The sequence below is a fragment of the Ictidomys tridecemlineatus genome, chromosome 7 (assembly GCF_052094955.1).
Source record: "Ictidomys tridecemlineatus isolate mIctTri1 chromosome 7, mIctTri1.hap1, whole genome shotgun sequence".
Classification (NCBI taxonomy): Eukaryota; Metazoa; Chordata; class Mammalia; order Rodentia; family Sciuridae; genus Ictidomys; species Ictidomys tridecemlineatus.
Genome location: NC_135483.1, coordinates 38827549 through 38843851, shown reverse-complemented (window position 1 = coordinate 38843851; position 16303 = coordinate 38827549). Strand labels below are relative to the sequence as shown.

The 16303-nt window shown below is 40.1% G+C and overlaps 1 protein-coding gene across 1 annotated transcript in view; it reads left to right on the top strand.

The window, feature by feature from the left end:
- The first annotated feature begins 115 nt into the window (after positions 1-115).
- Positions 116-16303, top strand: part of Ptdss1 (phosphatidylserine synthase 1) — a 66051-nt gene continuing 49863 nt past the window's right edge. Inside the window, exons 1-2 of the mRNA XM_005316323.5 lie at positions 116-433; positions 12402-12493. Coding sequence (XP_005316380.1) covers positions 255-433; positions 12402-12493 — 271 coding nt within the window. The 5' untranslated portion in view covers positions 116-254. The remainder of the gene's footprint in view (positions 434-12401; positions 12494-16303) is intronic.

The window sequence follows — 16303 nt, the reverse complement described above, 5'->3', positions numbered from 1 at the left end:
AGAGCGCTTAGAGATGCTACGGCCTGAAGGCCAGCTGGCGGCCGGCCGGCGGCACCCCCCTTCCCAGGTCGAATCGGCGGCGCCGCGACCCCGCCCTCCCGCGCCTGTCCTTCCCCCTGTTCCCAGCCTTTGCTGGGCGCCAGACCCGGCCCCGCCATCCGGCTGCTTGTCCGCTGCGGCTGGTCAACACTGCCGGGGTCCCAGCCTTCGCGGGCCGGGGCCGCCGGGACAGCGGCAGGACGGGGAGACGGGCCATGGCGTCCTGCGTGGGGAGCCGGACCCTGAGCAAGGATGATGTGAACTATAAAATGCATTTCCGGATGATCAACGAGCAGCAAGTGGAGGACATCACCATCGACTTCTTCTATCGGCCGCACACCATCACTCTGCTTAGCTTCACTATCGTCAGCCTCATGTACTTCGCCTTCACCAGGTGGGACGGGCTCGGCCTCGGCGGGGCGCGCCGGAGGGCGTGAGGTAGAGGCGAGAGGGAGGCGGTCGCCGGGAGGGTGGCCCGGTGTGGCTCGGGGTGAGGAAGCGGGCTGGCTGCTTCACGCACATACACTCGCAGACCCACCGCCTACACAGCTTCTTCACCCGCCCGGTGTCTCCACTGTACGTCCAGCCTACTACCCACACCTCACCTCTAAATACCACCTCTCCTGTACTGCGCCTCCGGCCACACCAAGAACACACGCCGGTCACCTAGCACAATCGGTCACCTAGCACAATCGTTCACCCCGCTACACACACACATTCAGCATCACTCCGCACACGTCACGACACTGGCGTCCTCCTCTGCAGCCCCTCCAGCCCCCGTCCGTTTTCAGCACACCGCATGAATCATCTCGAATGCACCACTTTCAGCACACACCACTATACACATAAAACATCCAACTGCACACCTCCTGCACGCACCATACACAGGCCCGGGACACAACCTAGATCCCTTCCCGTGTAATTCCTCCAGTATTCAGCACTATCCAGCACACATACCCCAAAAATGCACCACATGGTCTTTTGGGTGCAGCACCTTACATATGCACTGCACACACATCCTCTAGTGTTCAGTTCTCCCCGCCCCCTCCCAGCACCATCCATATCACAACACAAATTGCTGCTCTAGACAGCACAGCTATCATCTTTTATGCACATTGCTGCACACACACCAGCCCCACCATGCAGTGCACACCCTGCCCATTCCTCACCTGACATACATGCCTAAATGACATGTTGTCATGCAGTTATAATAATGTCTGGTGCCTTAATGTAAATGCTGTACGTGTTAAACAAATCACATAAGCCTTACACAACATAACACAACTCCCCCTGAAAACATACACACTCACATGCTCAAAAGCCCTTCTAATATCTGTTCACAGGAGCTGCCCACCCCAACTCTTGAACACCTATACCATGTGATTCTAGACTGCACCTGTGACTCCTGAGCTCCAACCAGGGAGCTAATTGGTGCCTGGTTCCTAATGGCACACATACCCTGGTTCCTATTTAAAACAATTTCTGTTTTCTGAGTGAAGCTCTTTAAAGAAAGGAAAGTCATGCTTGCAACACCATTAAAGATCTGAGGTTCAACCCAGAGTAGTGTTTTGGAACCAGACTGCTAGTTTCAAAACTGACTGTTTTTTTTTTTCCAATCTTTTTCTTTTTTTTTTTTTAAATTTTGTTCTGAGTGCCAGGGTCTACATATATAAAATAGGGATAAAATATGTATTTACCTCATACAAATAATAAAATATATATTTACCTTCATATAGGGTTAAGAAGACTAAAAATAAATATGTGTGAATACATTGAGTAAAGTATCTGATTCACCATGCCCAATTAATATCAGTACTTTCCTGATTTTTTTCCCCCAACAATCAATGCTTCTTAATCAGGGTTGGGGGAAAATGTTTAGGGGTATATCAGCTGATCACATGTACTAAGGAAACTTCCAGTATTTCGTGAATGGGAGAGTAAAGGCTATTAGAAGTCTAGTGACATATGAGACAAATTTGTACCACCAACAAAATTGTCATCCCCTGCCCCCCCCCAATTGTCAGGGGTGCCTCTCTTGGGAATAACTGCAACTTTTCAGATTTTCATAAAATGTCTAATATCCTTCCACATCACACTTATTTTTTACCTCCATGGTCCATTTGACTCTCATTCCCTATGTGTTTATTTTCATGAATCATCTAAAGGTACAAAGCATAAGTAACACTTATTCTTTAATAACTGAGGGTAAAAAGCATAAGTAACACTTACTCTTTAATAACTAAGGGTACTGCTACTGTTACTGTAAAGACTGATGCTATGTGGACCAGACCTTTCTACAGTATCTAATCAGTTGTATTTCTAGCTTTAGAGAGAAATTATTCTTAACTCTAATTATGATTATCCTCAAATACTTCATCATTTCACCTGATTTTACCATTTAATAGCTATGTAACCACTTAATTTTGTTAAGCCTCAGTTTCCTTATCTGTGTGTAAAATGAAGATCCTAGTACTGATACCTTACAGGATTGTTGTCATGAGAACTAAATTCTCCTTTTTAGGTAATCTGTGTTTAGCTCAGTGGATAGCAAATGTTAAGTACTTAAGAGACATTATTATTATTATATGATTTCATTGAATGCCAGTGTTTTCTACATTATATTTGTTACTGAATGAGGATATCGAATGCTCTGTAATTGAGAAAAAGGATTAGAAAAATGGACATTAGATAATATACATGCTTGTTTCACATTACCTTCAATTTAACTTCATTTTATATGTGGGTTTTTAATGATGGAATTTTGAGGGAGTATATTTGGAAATTAGAGAAGTAATTATACTATTTTAAATGATGAGAAGCAAGAATGAACCATTTGTTTCAACTTTTTATCTTTAATATTTTTGTAGACCCCTTCAAAAATAAATCTTCAATACTGAAATTCACATTCCTCTGGAAATTCTCTTTTATGGCCTAGTCTGCCAAGGCAGTTGACAAATTGTAGCAGTGAAAGTATGAAAAATTAATATGTATTTTAACCATTTGTCAGAAATAATTTTTAAAAACCCATAGTCTGAACTTCAGATTGTGGCCTTTTCTAAAAGTGATAACAATTTAATTTCTTATTTTAATTTCATAAAGAAACAAATCACATAATGAAGAATAATTAATATGAAGTTTCACCTTATATAAAATCATAAGCTCCATTAATAAAGTTAATACCCATTGTATCTTTTTATAATTTGTGTCACTTTTTAAGTGGGACAGTAATGTCAAAGGAAAATTATGCATTACATGATCATTTGTAATGATCATAGTACCTTATCCTTATTTTATAAGGATTTTTAGTTAGATAACTGTTCAGTGGAATTCTTTCAGTAGAAATTTTAAAATATTCCTTAAAGTTTGTTTGGCAAAGACTAATTTCTAAAACAACAGACTATTTGGGGGGTGGTCATTACTAATATGTGAGAAGCAGTACCTGGGTAATGTCAAATGCTGCAGAAACCCTGCGTGAATTTAGATTGTGAAGGATTAGATGCCCTGCACAGATGTCTGAGACAAGTTTGGATTTGTCAGTAGTTCTTTTGTTAGATAGTGCTATGTTTTGGGTGTGATTTGACTCTCACCCAAGGATCCATTGTGACTGGAAGCTTGGTCCCAGGGTGGTGCTATTGGGAACCTTTAGGAGATGAGGCCCAGTGGGAGGTTCTTAGGTCATTGGGAGCTGCTCTTATGCATCCCCCTGAAATCTCATCAGAGAGTTTTAAATGGAGCACACTTGTCCCTTCGTAGTCTTTTTGCCTTTGGTTTGAGGTTTAACCACACATACCCACTGACCACACATACCATGGCTGACTGTGACATGAAGGGATTCAGTGAAGGAGTAGCGCTCACCAAAGAACCTGTGCTAGTCAGTTTAGACTTTGAATGCCCCAAACTAGCTAAATAAGCCTCCTCTTCATAATGTCAGGTATTATATTTTAGTGATGCAAAGCTGATTGATACAGATAGAAACTAAACCAACTCACACCATGGTGTCTAAATCTCCTGTTCCTATACCATCATTTAAAAGTGTCAGATGTCCCCTCATCCTTTCCTTAAGAGCCCGTTTGCCATCCTTTTAGAATTAGTCTTTCTGAAAAGTAGATGGTTAGGTATATGTTTATAGATTTGTTCAGCAAAAGTGAGACAAGGAAAACCTTTGTCATCAGCTCAGAGCATAATAATTATTGAGTACCCTCATATTCACTTTTCAAGGTGGGGAAACTTGGAAATACCGGATGGACTTAGTTGTTAAAACCCAATGTTTAGATTTGAAAACATAAAAATCTACTAAATTATATTAGTAGAATCCCACCTCTAAGGGGTACCTGTCATTGCAGAGTGAATCAGCTTCTCTTAGCACTTGCACAACAAAAATCATTCCATGCCTAGAGGAGATGGCCTTTCTGCAGATGAATGATTAGCAAGTTGTTTATGCTAGTTTTCTCCTGGATATGGAACTAAGGAGACAGACAAGGACAGAGAAATGGACAGATGATTGATTTTTTTGTTTTTAGTTATTTGTTAATAATGTTTTTTACTTAATTTCCTTCATTGGCTTTGGAACTCCAGTTGGCCATTTTATCATTGGGCCATGTTTTGACCTTCTGTATGATCCTCTCATGGGTCCTTGCCAGCCTTCCCTGTTCTTTCCCTTTTGACCATATAAATAACCTATTTGAAAAGTCTCCTGATAATGCTGATTCAGTTGTCTTGGTCCTGTTTCCTTATATACATCATGTTCTTTCTCTCTCAAGAACAGAAGTCCTGGATGTCCTTGTTCCCTAACACCAGCAGTATTAATTGATCATCTATAGTGACTGTGTATTGGGATTAAACTGGAGGTGAACACAGTGCTGTGTAGGTGGCACTTGAGGTCCAGTTAACATTGATCTGTACCATTTTTATTCCCTAGTTACTATTTGAATCACATTTTAAAAATTGGATTTAAATAAGGATCTTTTAATATTTTTCCTTAAACTTATTTCTGTTTTTTTTTGTCCTCATTAAGATTATAAGTTTATTAAAGGGGACCATAGTATATATTTCTTTGGGGCCATCTGTAGTGAATAGGCACTTGGGTGACTCCAGTATTTATTTGGGTTAGATGGTGCCTTATCCCAGAGAGATTATATTTCTAGGAGCTGCTGCCTCTTAGACCCCTCTTTAGTAAACAGCCTTAATTTTCAAATTGGTCTGTTTCGAATAATTGTATTTAAGCACTTCAGCTATAATCCTGTTACCAAATATAACACAATTTATCTTATGATATCCCTGTTGCTCCAGATTTCTATAGGGAAGTTACAGTATTTCAATCTCAGCTAATCCAGAAACCAGGATTAGTCCAGTCCATCTGATCTGTTTCCTCAACACTGGCATTCCAGTTAATTCAATTCTGTAGTTCCCATTACATGTGGCCCAGGTCTCTGCCATCCTGGGGTTCACCATCTGGTTTACTTCATCAAGGACTACTTGGCCTTTCACAGCTTGTGGAGCCGCTCTCCTCTGTCCATTCCCAAGTCTTAGCTCAGCAAACTCCCAGCCCTTTGGAATAGCATGCTCCCAGGCCTTGACTCCATGTCTCTGCAGCCCATCCTCCACATCTTCCTTCATGATCTGTTAAATCAAAATTGCGATTCTATCTGTCCCTGCTTATAATCATTCACTGGAGCCTACTACATTATAGGAAGTGCAATCTGATTCTGAGCTCTTTCCTTACAAGGTAGATCTACTTCTGCAGCTCCCTCTTCTATTAGCCACACATACAGCACACCCAGCAGGCCCAGGCAGTTCCCTGGCTTGCACCCAGTGCTGCTGTCTCTCTCCCTGGAAAGCACCCCCTGGTGCTTCCTGCCCACCCACAAGCCCTTGGCACCCTTTACAACCCATTTGGATGGTTCCCCTCCCGGATATCTTTCTTGATATTTCAAGAAGCACAGAAGAATGTTATTATACATCTAAATGCCTTTTATGATTGTATCTCTCCTAATGTAATATTTGTTTCTATGTTAGTTTGTTTCTATGATAATTTCTTGAAGCCCAATATCTTAATCATCCTGTGATAGATGCCCAATAAATGCTAAGTGAATGGAACACAAGAAGTCATTTATCCAATAAGAACTTGGGGGGAAAAGCCCCATTCTTCTTTAGCTGATGTCTCAGCAGTAATTCTTGACAAACATCATAACCTCCTTTAAAATTGATTGAAGATGGTTGACAGAGCTGGTTGACATGGGTCTGCTGTGTTGCCCAGGATTACATTTTCTACAGGGAGAGAGGTTCTTAACAATGACTGGGCTGCTAGACTTGACCCTTTTAAGTATTTTCAAGGACTCTCATTAAAGGTAATGAAGGAGGGCTGGGATTGTGGCTCAGCGGTAGAGTGCTTGCCTAGCACATGTGAGGGCCTGGGTTCATCCTCTGCAACACATGAAAATAAATAAAAAATAAAAAAATATTGTGCCCAACTACAAATAAAAAATAAATATATATATATATTTTAAAGGTAATTAAGGAGATGATGGGAACAGGGAGGGACAATTAGCCTAGAAGCTTTGGGAGTCATGAAAGCTAGACATTTTCAGCTACCTGGCCAGGGAGAGGATTGTCCTAAGATTATGTGAAGTGAATGATTTGGCCTTGGTTTCTTGAAGTCTCCATATCTGCTGCCTGTAGTCACACATCAGACATCATACTGACATGGAGTCTGAATTCACACAGGATCTGAGTGTAAAATTTCATCTTTTCTTTCTTTCTTTTTTTTTTTTTTTTAACTCATGGATTTCCTGAGATTTCCTCTGCTTTTAGGACATTCTGTCTTTGGGTAGTTTCCTGTACTAGTTGAAGCAGTGTTTGACAGGGATCAAGGTGTTTGAAAATTTGATTGGGCTTGTAGCTATTTGCTGGTGGTCTCTATTGGCCCCTGTGGCTAACACTCTGCAAGGGAACAGGGGAATCACTGTCAGTAGACTCTGGCTGTGATTCTCTCTCACATTCTCTGAGTTGTTTGGCCCATTCTGCCAAATCATCTGGCACATTCTTGCCACCCACTATGTTGAGGGTGCCCGCCGTGTGCCAGGCATTGTGCTGGGCATGAGAGGTATCTCCTTGGAACAGGGAGGACCTGTGCCCTGCAGAGCTTCAATTTTAGGCTTATTTTAAGCTGTATCTCAGATGTTTGCACCATCTGTGGTCATTGCTGACCCGGTACATGTCAAGGGCACCCTCAAAGTTTAGCAAAGAGGGAAGAGGACTTTGTCTCCTGAAGCCTTAAATTTTGATCATTATTATAGCAATCTTGACCTACAACTAGCATTCCCCAGCCTCTGGCACCAAATTGCATTGACCTCTGTATTGGCTGTGAAGCCAGAAGCTTCATTTTCCTCATCCTTCAAAGGTATTCCTGGCCCTCTCTTTCTCTTTGGAACTGTGGGGCAGGTAAAGAAAATCCCAGCTCAAAGGGAAATTCTCTGGGAAGCTCAGAGGCTACAGGCAGAGCTGTCTTATTAGTAGCTGCAGCAGACTCAGAATAGAAATTAGGGAGTGGGCACAGTACCCCAATTGGGGACTGAAAGTCTCCTTCTTGTTGCTATAAAGCAAAGCGTGTGAGGGAGGGGTTATCCTGAGGCCAGGAGCAGTCAAGATGGGGGCCACAATTTATCATCTCCCCTGGGATGTGTAAACTACATTGCCCACTCACAAAGCCTACGTGAGAAGGGCCAGGCATATGCCAACATCCCAAGCAGGGCTTTAATTTGTTTCTGTTAGGTTTCAGTTCTTATAAAAACATTTCCTTTATAGAAAGACCATCCTAACATAATGTCTTTTTTTAAAATCGTGATCTTCTTAGAATAAGGTCATGTTTGATCATCCCAGCCCCCAATGTAGTCCCTACCCAGTAATAGACACTAACCAGGTGAAGGAATGAGTGGACATAAACAAAGAACATTCAGATATTGTGAACTAGTAATAAAGGACACTTCTTCTGTTTGAGGCACTGTTCTAAGTACCTGTGTTAAGTGATAATCCTCACAATGACCCTGTGAGGTAGGACTATTACCAGCCCTCTATTAACTGTGGAGGAAACAGGCGCAGAGAGATTAAGTAATCTGCCCAAGGACACACAGCTGGCATTCTTGCCCTTGCATATATTCCTTGTCACCATACCAAGACTTCCTACTTGTACTTTGAAGCCAGACCTCATCATAAAATGCAGAGTCTGATCATTTCTCCCCTTAGGGTACTCTGAAGGTTGAGTGAACTTACACGCAAAGCAGTTAGCATGCTCAGTGGGGCACAGAATATGGTGGATATCCATAAATACTGGTTCTTGTCCCCAAGTGTGGGGTTTCTAGGGTCACTATGTGGCCTTTATGGCCAAGATCCTTTTTATGATTAACCATGGAAAATTTCTGTATACTTTGGTGTACAGTTACATCTCAGGGTTATTTGGAGTTTAGAGAAGATGGTCTCAAACCAGGCCTTTCAGAAGGGCCAGGAAGTCTCAGATTGCCATGAGGCCAGCAGGGGTGTTGGGCAGCCTCATCATGCATTTGGCTTCATTTTGTGCCCCCCACCAATTATAAGGGCTGTGCTGACTGCCACAGATGCACCCTCTCTGGACTCAGGAAACTCACAAGGGTGTGAAGGCGGGTCCTCTAATCAGATAGGACTCAAGTTTCTTCCGGAAACTCACCATTTAATCTTTGCAGAAGTTTTATTTTCCTGTACTGTGTGTTTTCAGTTTATCTAAAAGCCTCATTGTCCATCTTTGATGCTTTTTTTTTCTGATTAGATAAATATGAAACTGTCAACTTTCCAGACTTGCTAGTTGATTCATCACCCTTTTTTCTACCTGAAACTAGACCACCTGATTGTTTCTAAAACTGCTCAAGATTTACAAAATAGCAATTTTATTAGTTTTATATCCTTATTTCTTCTTATTTCTCCTCTCTGTAGAAAAATCAGTGTCACCATTTCTTGGGTGGATTTCCAGAGATAGTCTATGCAGCTGTAAGCACAGGTCGTAATTTATATTCCCTATACATGTGCCCTCATATGCACAAATAGTTGCTTGTTATACCCACTTTTCTGCAGTATTTTTAAAATTTCATGATATCTTTGAAATTATTCTGAAATGGTTAATTCGCAAAATATGGTCTTCACTCTTAATTTCTGTCCGCCTAGTTTTCCACCATGAGACTAAGCCTTAATTTAATCAATGTTCTTTTGGCGAGCATTCAGCTTATTTTCCATCTTTTGTGAATATGTACGGTTTCATAGAGAACAAGCTGATACATATGTAATTTGTACATATATCTGAAGGATAAATTCCCAGAAGTGAAATTGCTTAGTCATAGGGTATATGAGTTTATAAATGTAATATATTGCCTAATTGCCCTCTATAAAAGAGGTTTAAGTTTATACTACAGCCAGCAAGGTTGCATATTTACCCATTTCTTCATATCCTCACCATCTCAGTCATTAAATGTTTCCCTTTGTCAATGAGGTAGATAAGAAACGATCTCTGAGTATTATTTTGTCCATCTCTTCCCATGAGTGAGGTTGAGCATCTTTTCTCTTGTCTGAGAGCCATTGGATTTCCCACTTTGTAAACCACTTCATGGGCTTTGCTTATTTTTCAGTTTGTTTTTATATGTCCATTATTCTTTCTGTGGATTACTTTCTGTAGATTAGAAGAATTAGCCCTTTGTCTTTATGAGTTGCACATATTTTGTCCACATTCATCACTTTCCTTGTATTTGTTAATGATTGTTTTGTTGTGTGGTTCTTTCTGGGTTTCATGCCATACTTCAGAAAGTTTCCCCCACTCTGAGATTGTTGCCTTTTATTTGTTTGTTTGCTTATTTAAGATTCTCATAAGTCCTTCTGGTTTTCTTTTCTTTCTTTCTTTTTTTAATCTTTAATTCTAATCATCAAGAATATATTTTGTTGTGATTGTGAATTATGGACTCTCCTTTCTTTTCCCACACAGCAATTAATTTTAGCCTTCCTTTTATTTGTAACTTACAATAAGATATATTGTATATCTTATCAAAGTCTTTCCTACCAACCCTTTGCCTCTGATATGATGTAGACTCATTTCGGGTATCTTTTTACAAGGTCCCTTGGCCAAGGGGAAACATCATCATTTTCTGGGACTAGCAGACCTGGTTTGAATTCTGACTCTGCAGCTTCTTAACCTGTGTAGTCTTGGGCAAGTAACTTAACCTTTCTGGGCTGTTGTTGTTTCATTTTGATAATACTCCATCTTGCAATTGGTTGTGACAGAGATGATGTTGATTAACTGCCTGTAAAATGCCTGGCACACAGCAGATACTTGATAAACACTAGCTGTTATTATTGTCACCAGCACTATTGATATCAGTAATGTGATGTTGGTTTAGATGAGGACACTGTGGTCCTTCCTGTGCAGCCATTCTTTAGTCAAAGCTAGTGTTTCTGCTGGTGAATATAGAGCTTCCCTGCTCCAGCCAAAGGAGTATCCCAGGTACCCTGTGAATGATTGGGCTGGCATTTTTAGTGCCATGATCAGAAACTCTGGGTAGATGGTCAATTGTTATGGTGTCCAATAAAGTCAAACTGCACTTTTATATAAGATGAAGTCTGATTCTGTAGTTAGGTTTTGTAATCTGATATATGAGGTTAACAGTCAGTGTTAGTTTGTTAGTGCCATTGGGGCATAGGGGCATGTTGATGAAGAAACATTGTGTGATCTCTCTCTCTCTCTCTCTCTCTCTCTCTCTCTCTCTCTCTCTCTCTCTCTCTCTCTCTCTCTTTGTATGATCTCTTATTTCAGAATCTTATGTCCAATCCTGTCATAACTCTAAAGTTAATTAATTGGGTGCAGAAACTTAGCTTGGCAAGACAGAAGGTCATATCTAAATTCACTTCTGTTTTTCTGTTTTAAACCAATACCCTAGGACTTAGTCTTTTGTGAGATAATTTTTTAGGGTTTCATTCCTTACCTCTTCATATATTTTGATCTAGATTTGTTTTTGTTTGCAAAATTATTTTTTTCCTAAGTTTTTGATCTCGACTTTTCCTTCAGTAATGCTTAATCTTAATATTTGTCTTTTGAAAACACTTTCACTGCAGTCCTTCCCTTGATAAGCTCCATGTTTCATATCATTTTTAATTTATTGCTACTAGTCTCTTGTCTCTAAAATGTCTCCTTCTGTTCCATATCATATTTTCTGCCTATTCATCCTGCATTTTAAAAAACTGAAACACTGAAATGCCTTCTCTCAAGCTTCTCAGTAATTATCAATAATTCAGAAAATCTTCTCTTAGATCTGTTTTCCCTCTTTCCATTGGCTTTTCTTAAGCCCCAAACATGTTACTGGTCTCTTCTTCTTCTTTTTTTTTTTTTAATGTAAACTGTCAAAACTTAATTATTCTCCATTGTCAATATTAAAGAAACTCTGTTTGGGAAATTTTACTTTGTTTTACACAATAAATATTCTCTCTAATCAATAATCAGCCCCCATATACCTTACTATATGCCAGGCTCTTGGAATACAGGTGAACAATTTCCTGCACCTCAGAAGTTTGCTTCCAAAGGAAAGAAAAGTCACACAAAAACTCAAATGGGATTATTCCAGTCAGTGGGCTTATGGGAGCAATGAACACAGGAACATGTTAGAGATGACCGGGCAAGGGAGTAGGGATGCTCATCTCCTTTCTTTATAATTCTGCTTCTGATCTGATTTTAAATCTTGTGTTTTGTTTTCTCTTGATTTTCCTTTAGTTATTTTTAAAAATTTTCTTATTATCCAGCATTTCTCCCCTTCTTCATGCATCTCAGCTATCTATTTTTAAGAATAGATATATCATTTTATTGCATTGCTTTCTTATGATCTTTTGCCTCCTTTCTGATTCCTGAAAAATGTCTTTGCCACATTCTCTATCATGAGGATCATCTTTAGCTACTCTTAAAGCCAAAAACCAAAATAAACTTTAGGTTTTGGAATTTTATTATTATTATTATTTTTAGTAACAGTGACGTTTAAATGCTTGTCTGAGTAGAATTGTGTTGCTTTGTAAGGTTGCCAGTTGTCTTTTGGGTTTTTTTTTTTTTTTTTTGAGCTGGGGATTGAACCCCAGGGCTTTGTGCATGCATGGACTCTACCTCTGAGCTATACCCCAGATCCCAATTCTCTTGTAAGAATTGGAGTTTATTATGAGATTTGTGATTTTAGGGAATACTAGTGAATAGTTATATGAGTGTGCAATGACTTTGCTGGGCAAACAAAGTAGTCTCGCAGTGTTCACCATGTGGAGGCATACTCCTTTAGGTTTACTATTTACATCTGAAAATGTTGTTTTTCTATTTTCAGGGATGACTCTGTTCCAGAGGACAACATCTGGAGAGGCATTCTCTCTGTCGTTTTCTTCTTTCTTATCATCAGCGTATTAGCTTTCCCCAATGGTAAGTGATGTCATATGTTTTCATAGTTCACCTGTGCATTGGGTCCTTCTAGCTTTTTTTGTTCTTTTGAGATGTGGATCATCTAAAAGATGAAACTAGATGCCAGAGTAAAAAGTAATCTAGTTTTCATATAGTAGTTAGGAGCACAAGCAGGCTGCCCATTTTGCTGCTGTCTAGCTCTGTGGCCCTAAAGAAATCCCCTCATCTCTAAAGGTGCTTCAGTTTCTCTTCTATATAAAGGGGATACTAGGGAGAGACTGTTGTGAGGGTGAGCTAAATGAGTATATATATTTTTTAAAATTTTTTCCTTAGTTGTTGATAGATCTTTATTTATACGAGGTGCTGAGAATCAAACCCAGTGCCTCACACATGACAGGCAAGTGCGCTACCACTGAGCCACGCACAGTCCCAGCCTAAATGAGTACATGTTAAACACTGTGTATTAGTTTGTTTTCCATTGCTACCACAAAATATCTGAGGCTATGGACTTGATGTAGCACAGTGTTGGAAGTCAAAGGTCCAGACAGCATGGTGCTTTCTCTGATCAGGGTCCCCTTGACTTCACATTATGCCAGATGGCATCCTAGTGGGAGGACTTGTTAGAGGGAGAGATCATATGGTGAGACATGTAGCTTGAGAGACGGGGGAGGGGCCCGATTTGTCTTTTATAATAACCCTTTGAAGAGAACTAACCAGGACCCCAGAGAACTACATTAATTCTCTCTCAGGGCAGTGCCCTAGTGACCTCCCACTGTGCCCCACCTTTTAAAGGTTCCACCACCTCTTAACATTGCCACACTGGGACCAGGCTTCCAGCACATGAACCCTTGAGAGACAAACCACATTAAACCATAGCACACTGAACAGTGACTGACAGATTATAAGTCCTTGACAGATGTCAGCTATTGTTTTTGTTATTATTTTTATTATTATCAGCTGAGTCATACAATACTGAGTTCCTATTGAGTTACTCTTTTTTTGCTAAGGACAGGGTCAATGCTGTAATGAGTATTACTTAAGCACAACTGCTGATTATGCATTTGAAGTGTGATTTTTATCATAGAAAAAACAATAATTTAAAAAAATATTATTTTAGTTGTAGGAGGACATGATACCTTTATTTATTTATTTTTATGTGGTGCTAAGGGTCGAACCCAGTGCTTCACATGTGTTAGGCAATCGCTCTACCATTGAACCACGACTTCAGCCCCAGAAAAAAAGATAATTATTAATGGTGAATTTTATTTCCTGCTCATCATGAGTATAGAGAGAATGAGGGAAACACTTTGTTTAAAAAAATGTTTGTTGCCGGGTGCAGTGGCACATCCCTGTAATCTCAGCAACTTAGGAGGCTGAGGGAGAAGGATCACAAATTCAAGTCCAGCCTCAGCAACTTAATGAGACTCTGTCTCAAAATAAAAAGTGAAAAATAAGGCTGGTGATGTGGCTCAGTGGTACAACACCCAGGGTTCAATCCCAAATACCGAGGGAAAAAAAAAAAAAAAGTTTGTTCTTTAGCCATGTTTCCAATTGATTCACACCTTTCTTCTAAATTGTTCCTTATAGTTGCTTGTTTTTCTTATTCCTGAAAGATGTTCCTAGAATATTTTGTCCATGTTCCTTGTAACCATTTATAAATGCTCACTCCTGTATCTGATATTTTAAAAGAACTTCAGTCTTTCTTATGGGTTTTGTTCCAGGGGCCAGTTTGGGTTTTAAATGTCATGCTTCTGGATGCATTTTGTCTCTAGCCTTCTATGCTGTTCAGTAGATTGATGTGTAATATGGGAAGCTCATCGTGAATGTTACTAAATGCTATCTTGAAATGTTTCATGGTGAGGCCTCAGGCCTCCCAAGATGGTGGCTGTGGAATTTTGTTTAATTGTTTTGCTTCTCTTATGAAGCACTGTGTTTATAAGAACGTAGTGAATTTTTGCTGGTAACAGCAATTGAGCCAGTAAAACCATGACTCTTAAAGAATGATTTGTTCTAGATGGCCAAGGTATTTAGGAGCTGAATTTAACTTTCCAACCACTCAAGCTTTTAAATTAAATTTCCTTTAGATGAAAATCTTTCACCACATAGAAACCTACATCTTATTCAAATATGACAAATATAGTTTGACTTTTCCATTATGATTGATGTTTCTGAAAAAGCACGATTAAATTATGGGGACATGAAGATAAGGTGAACCTTGTCAACCTTCCTGTAGAATTTGCTAAGAAAATTCTCTACTGTCAAACAGCGTTTTGGTGATTTACCAACTTTCTTTTCCATCCAGTCTCCAACATACAAGATCTTAGACTTTTAGGTTTAAAAGGAGAACTTGGACATTACATAGCCTATCCTCTCCCTTAAGGATGCCATGTTGTAGAGTGTTAGATGTGGCCAGCTGCAAGTGGTTTCCCTGATATCAGCCTTTTCCTACAAAGGGTGGCATAAGAGTACACTTATGCCAAGGCAGGGTGATAGTGCCCTCCTCAGATCAGATTTTGACATAAGGCTAAGCATCAGAGCCTCCAAGGAAGTTTTGGAGCCTCAGAAGCATGAACAGTTGACTTCAGGTAACGATGACCCCTCAGCCTTTCCACCCTCTGTCCCATGAAGGCCTGCTGCTTATTCTCTGTTGTTGGTCTGTGGCACTTTGTTATTGGTCTGTGCCCTTTCTCCTATATTTTTCTTATTTGTGTCCCTGTCTTGTCTCTCTTTTCCATGTGGGCCCAGCAGAGCACATTCATACATATATCCTCAGGAAACTCATTAGTCCAGTGGTGTCAGTTCTGTTTTCCAGTCTTTGCTTTTCTCATCCAGTTTATCTATTGCTTAGTTCTCAATGGTTATTTCTGTGTGACTTGAGGGTTCCTTTTTTTTTTCTATTTCTAAATTCAGAGCCATTTTAGAAGTTTGAGGACTATAAAAGATAGTATCTCAATAGCCCCAATTTTATAGCCATCCCTTTGATGAAGCTGCAGCAAGAGCTGAGTACCGGGGCTTCATTCACAGATGTTTTTTTTTTATGTCACCAATGGCACTGAAGTTCAGGGCCTTAAATCTATATTTGAAGTAATATTTCATGTGATTTCTGCTGTTTAGTCTTCCATTTCCTGATGAAGGCTTCTCATCTTCAAAGTTTCCTGAGCCTGTTTAGTCTCTCATTGTGGGGTGTGCTTTAGTGTTGATTGTGGGAAGACCAAACTGTCAGCTTGCCTTATGCTGTTTGTCCTATGCTTATTAACCCAGCTGTGTGACAAAGGAAGGAGGACCCAGGGAGCTCTTGTAGTTCAACCTGCTCAGATTACAGATGAGAAAGTTGAAACCCAGGTTATTCATCCATGGAAGCAAACTGGCCGCTCAATGTCAGCCTGGTATGAGGGGCCTAGCCCAGCATTTTTCTTCTTTAGGGCTTCTCTAGTCTTAGCTCATATTAGATCCATTGTGAGGTATTTTACCTCTGACTTTCTATGTAATGTGTTTCTGTCTCCTTCTGTCAGTCTCTGGCTTTTCCTTTACCCCAGATTGGGGTCTGTACCCAGTGTGTTTTGGATCCTGCTGAAGGGGTGGAGTGGGGTCCATGACTAGCAAAAGCTAGCGTATTGATCCAGGTCTTCCTACTTCCTCCTTTTTCTTTTTCTACTCTGTTCCTATCTTTCTATCCTTTTCCCTCCACCACTCCTCTGTAGCCTAACTAAGCTTTCAGATACATTGAGAAAAGAACAATGGCAGCTCATCATTCCATGTAGTAGAAATTGGGACATTAGTTAGGTGTCTTAGTCCTTAAATGTTACTGTGTTGGAATACCTGAGACTGAGT